At 36.1% G+C, this 6,000-nt stretch overlaps 1 protein-coding gene across 1 annotated transcript in view; it reads right to left on the reverse strand.

Annotated features, from left to right (window-relative positions):
* Nucleotides 1–6,000, reverse strand: part of PDE3B (phosphodiesterase 3B) — a gene marked incomplete at its 5' end in the record, with an annotated part of 142,312 nt that overhangs the window by 27,657 nt on the left and 108,655 nt on the right. Inside the window, 2 exon segments of the mRNA XM_014584697.2 lie at nt 558–756; nt 5,507–5,610. Of these exon segments, the coding sequence (XP_014440183.1) occupies nt 558–756; nt 5,507–5,610 (303 nt within the window).

The raw sequence follows: 6,000 nt of genomic DNA on the forward strand, positions 1-6,000 counted from the left end.
AAAATAAAAGAAATATACACTTGAGAAATAATTGTTTTTATCTAGATGTAGCTAGAAACTGTTTAATTTTTAACCAAGATCTCAACTGCAAAACATCCCACTATTCTAATTTCTCTATAAATTTAGAAGACTTTCTCCTAAAAATCATCTTTGTGTCCTTAAATGACAGAACATATTTTTGAAAGTCAGCATTAGAGTCTGTGGCAAACTCTTACTACTATCAAAGCAGAAATGAGATTAAACACTGTACGAGCTGATTATGAATAGGCACTGAAGCAATGTATAGTAAAATAATTCTCTCTGTATTTCCTGATACATTATGATGAGTAGAATAGCATTACATTTCAATTAAGATGGAGGTAAATTAATTAGGAACAATTTAATAATAGCACTGAAATGAGAAAAACTTTATTTACAATAAACATTACTAGGTTAAAAAAAAAAGAAGAGGACATAGTCAATCTATCATCTAGTTAGGGAATTAGAAAACTGGTAATACCTTATATTAAAATAGCCTGTGTTTTGAAACAGACATCATAAATATTTGGGAAACTTACTTGTTACACAGATTGCTATCAGAATTTCTAGGCTGTTGACAGAAATCTGGAGAAATGAGTGCCTTGCCCAGGGGTCTGTGTAGGTCAGTAAGAAAATCAGAAGTATCAGGGAACCCAGTGGGTGAGCGATTAGTTAGAGATCCAGCAGACACCGATCCAGGGCTGAGAGAATTTACAGGACTCAGGCTGGGTAAAACACCTTAAAAAATCAAAAGGGAGAAAAGAGATAAATTTCTCCAGGAGGCTTTCAAGACATTCCAGACTTGTTCTTTGCTAGCCTTTTCCTTTTTTTTTTTTTTTTCCTTGGAAATTCTTGATTTTAAGCTTGGCTTCCCATGAGCCAACCTTGGGCTAGTGCTACCTTTAGGTTAGCCAAAGATCAATCGTCTTGCCTAAGTATCTCCTATGCTTTCTCAGCGGAGTGTATATGGAAAGACACATCTTTCACTTCAGGCAGTTTACAAGACAGCAGTGGCTTTCACTTCTGCTGGTGCAGTGCCTACGTCAGCTAGAGGTGAGTAGCAAGGGCTTTTCCTTTCCTGGACCTTTTATGGGTTTGAGAACTGCCTTGTAATGTAAACAGCCTGTTAGATCCCCAAGAATATATCAGTGCTTTCCAAAGTTCCCGATGGTTATCTAGTATCTAAGATGTCCTTTAAATTCCCAGTCAAGCCTTGTTTTCCCCAATTGAAATTACTGCCATAGGTGATCAGAATGATAGCTGGTCGGTCACACTGTGGCTAGCAGACTGCTATTATTTCGGTAATGTCTGGGGGTGGGGCTTCTTTGTGGCTTTTGTTTTTGTTTTTGTGAGCTGAGCTCTGAGACAAATGAAATAGCCACAATATCCTGAAAATAGATTATTTTTTTTCCCCACGGAGCTGTACATTTGGACAAAATATTTACTGTGTTCTAGGGATGATTTTTTTTTTCTTTGTTTTGGAGAGATTTTCGCTATAGGGCGCATGCGCTCGCCAGACAGAGAGACATAGAGACAGAAAGCGAGAAATCACCCCCCAGGGGGGATGGTCACGCCGCAATCCCTTCTCCTCCATTCTCCTCTCAGGATCTTGGGCACACACACGCGCCTGGCCTGAGTTTTAAGCCACCGGGTCCGGGACGCGAACCACGGTCGACTACGTGGGAGTCCAGCGACATAGCCATTATGCCAAGTGCTGGTTCCCCTAGGGATGATGTTTTTAATGGAGCTCCAAGAAAGAGAAGTTAGACCTATCAATGGCTGCAAAGTTGTTGTCTTTGGTTATAGTACCAGCTGAGCTGGGGAGAGAAGGAAGATGGAAATAGGCACAAATTAAAATGTCATAGAATCCACTGTCTTACATGACAGTTCAGTAGTTCAGTTGTGTAGGTGACTTCTACTTGGTTTTCTGACTTTTGTTAATTTCCGGAGTTTTGAAATGGTTGATTTTATTTCTTTTACCCCTATTTTTGTTGTGTTAGTGGAAGAGTGAGACTCTCCTTTTGACATTCTGGAAATTGATCTGTCTTCATTTATGACCTTTTTAAAAGAATTATTTATTTATTTAATTCCATTTCTTCTTATTATTATTTTTTAAATTTGGCCAGAGAGAGAGAGAAAGGGAAAGGGAGAAAGCAAGCTGCCAGGTCTGGGACTGGAACCACAGTCAGCCATGTGGGAATCCGGCACCTTTAACCACAATGTCACCTGCTGTTCCTTTACATATGATTTTTAAAAAGCCTTTGAAACTCAGTGAGACTTGCATTATAGTCAATCAAATGGTCTATTATGATAAATCTTGTGTATATGATTGGAAAAAATAAGTATCCTGTAATGGCTGAATATGTTTTATGGTCAGCAAAGGCAAGGCAGTAACTCACTGTGCAAATCTTCCATGTATCTGCACTACTTTTAGCCTGCTTATTTTACTAGTTAGTGACAGTGATGAGTTAAAATTTCCAAATACGCATATAAATTTGCCTGTTTTCCCTTAATTTTTTTTTTCCTTTGCTACAGGATATATGCACTTGCCAGAGAGGGAGAGGGAAAGTGAGAAAACATTCTCCAGTGGTGATGGCCACGCTGCAATCCCTTCTCCATTTCTTCTAGGGATTTGGGGTATGCACGTGTAGCTGGTGTGATTCTCAAGCTGCTAGACCTAGTATTTGAACCACACAGCCAGCCATGTGGGATCCAACACCTTAACCTCCACGCCACTTCTGGCCCTAGTTCTGTCCATTTTTACTTCATATACTTTACAGCTATGAGAGAGCAATCTGGTCATTTTATTTAGCGTATCCCTTACTTTAAATTCTGTCTGATAATCTCTGTCTTTTAATTGGAATGTATAGTCCAACTTATGCTGAAAACAGGATATTTTAGATAACATACTCTACCAACTCCAGTAAGATCATTCTGTCTTCTCGAAGTATATATCTAATGTGATATTAAATTCACTATCTTCCTGTTTGTTTTTTCTATTTTTTCTTTCTGTTTTTATTTTCCTTTTCTGTGATTCTTTCAGATTACTCAAGTTTTTTTTTTTAAAAAAAAAAATGCCATATTAACTTTTTAGTTATAACTTTTCTATTATTCTTTTAATTCCCCCTGAATATCACAACATACTTCTTTACAGCATGAATTAGAACTTTTCACCTCCTTTCAATCTTTGCTAGTACCTTTCAACAAGATTAAATCCATTTACCCCTTTCACTCCCTTCATGCCAATTTGATTCATATATCTGACTTTATGTATAAATGCCATAAAAAGTTATTATTGCTGTTTCACTTATCAGTATTTTCTTGTACTCAGTCACCTATTAGGGTTTATGAGTGCTTTTCATTGGTTCTTGCAGTTCTATGACTTAATCTGGGTCACTTTTCTCCTATCTAAGAAACTTTTTTGTTGAATCTTGGACTCACAGGTCTGCTATCAACAAATTCTTTCAGCTTTTGTTTGTCTGAAAAGGGCTTTCCTCCCCACCAGGTTATCTGATTCAGTAAAAAGATTTTTCCAGCTTTACTGAGGTATAATTGACAAATAAAAATTGTACATATTCAATGTGTACAATGAGGTGATTTATGTATATATTGTAAAATGGTTACTATAATCAAATTAATTAGGACCTCAATTGCCACAATTAGTTATTACTTACTATTTTGTGTGTGGGGAGGGTGGGAAGTGTCAGTGTCATGAGGATACTTTGAAAAAAATTTTATTTCACTTTAACTTTTCAAGGATATTTCAGTGGATAAAGAAATCTACAATGGCAATTTTTGTTCTTTCAACAATGGAATGCCATTCCATTGTCTTTGGCTTCCATAGTGACTATTGAAAAGTCATTGTCTATTATTGTTGCTCTGTGGAAAATACTCTTTTCTGGTTGCTTTTGAAAATTTTCTCTTTCTCTTTCTTCTTATAATTCAGAAGTTTGACTGATATGCCTAGCTGTGACTTTTATCTATATTTATCCTGTTCAGAGTTCACTGAGCTTTATGAATTTGTTGTTGCTTTCTTTCTTTAGTTTTGGGAAATTATCCTGCCCTGCCTCTGTCCTTTTCTTTTGGGACTTCATTCACACATATATTACAACTTAAAAAAAAAACATCATGATAAAACATGTGCACTTGAGAGAAAGTGAGAAGCACCTCCAGAAGGTCTAGTTACTTTATGATCCCATTCCTCTGGTCTTCCAGTCCACCAGGATCTTGGGCATACATGCACACATCTGATATTTTTTTCAAGTCATTAGGGCAGGGGATTCAAATAACAGTCAGCATGTGGTTTCCAGCTTCCACAGTTCAGCATGCTACCAGCTACACCACAGAGGAGGGCTGGAACTTTTGGATGTGTCCCCTATATCTTTTATAATGTCTGTTATGTTGCTTATGTATTTTATCCCTCTCCATGCTTCACTGTGGGTATTTTCTATTTTTTTCCTTCAAGTTTACTTTTATTTTCTGTTCTGTCCTATTTACTCTTAAACCTTCAACCATCTAATAAAATTCTAATTTAATCAAGGGAACTTCTCAGTCTGTTGTTTCTTTTCCATGTCCTAGCTCTCTGTTTCAGTATTTGTCCATTTTGCTTATCTTTCTGTTTCCTTTAAAACATCATCATATCTTAAAGACTATTAAATCCAACATCAATTACATATGTCGATCTCCTCATAGTATTTTTTTCTTTGATTACCAATAACATTTTCCAGCCTCTTCGCTTTTTATTTTAATCGTGTATAATTTTGTGATTGTTCATCTCATTGCATCTGCCTGATATTGGCCATTGTATTTTATAAGCAGAATGTCGGTATTGCTCTGTCATTACTCTATTCTGTTTGTAAAATACCTTTTACTCAAGATGTTTTAAAGCATTCTGTAATTTTTTTAATTAAAAGATTTAAAGAAAATTTCTATTAAAATGACTTTCCAGGATATAGTCAAGGTTTTTTCCTACGCTCACCTTGAAATTTTTTTCTCCACTATTTTACAAAAGAAATACACTTTTCCAGAAATTTTTCCCTTGTTCTATATCTGTAACTATTCAGGTTAGTAAAATTGTTCTATATTTTATCTTTGAATCTCTAGTACCCAATAAAGTACCTGGTACACAGTGGATGCTCAAAAAGTGTTTGGAGACCAGCAGGTGGTGTCGTGGTTAAGGTGCTAGACACTCCCACATGGCTGACCATGGTTCGAGTCCTGGATCTGGTGGCTTGCTTTCTCACTTTCTCTCTCTCTTGCTTGCTCTCATCAAATTAAAAATAAATGAATGAATAAAAAAAAGTTAAATAAATAATTTTTAAAGTGTTTATTGAATGAATAAGCTATATAGCAGTCAGCCCACTTTCTTAATCACGTTAACTTATCAAAATGATATTCAAAATTAGCTATGAAACGTGTAGTGAAAAGGATTACTCCACCATATACTTTGAGAATTCCCATATATAAATCATAAAGAATCATTACTTACTAGCTCTTCTTAGACCTACATGGTGAGCCAATGATACAGAAGATGACCTTTGCTTTGGTGTTGCCAGATTTGAACTAAAAGGACCATTTAGATGGCATCCTTGACTAAAAGGGAAAAATAGCAGTTAAGAATCTTAAAACAATGAAAATTTCCTTTGTTCTTCATTGTCTAAAACTCAATGAACAAATATTTGCTTACACATTCAGAGCTTAGACCTCTATATACTGCCTAAGGACTAAAGCAGGAGTTGCAGACTTCTGACTCTGCAGGCCATTACATCTCTATTGCAACTATTCACTCCCATCACTCCAGCACAAAAGTATCCATCAACAACAGTAAACAAATTGGTGTGACTGCGTTTAAAAAAGTTTTGTTTCCAAAAAAAGGTTACGGACCAGCTTAGGTCTACAGGCTGTAGTTTACTGAACCATGACCTGAAGCAGATTATCATTATTACCTAGAAGGTTTCTTAACATGAGTTGTTGGTCTGGACT

This window comes from Tupaia chinensis, unplaced genomic scaffold (assembly GCF_000334495.1).
Source record: "Tupaia chinensis unplaced genomic scaffold, TupChi_1.0 Scaffold000077_1, whole genome shotgun sequence".
In the NCBI taxonomy this organism is placed as follows: Eukaryota; Metazoa; Chordata; class Mammalia; order Scandentia; family Tupaiidae; genus Tupaia; species Tupaia belangeri.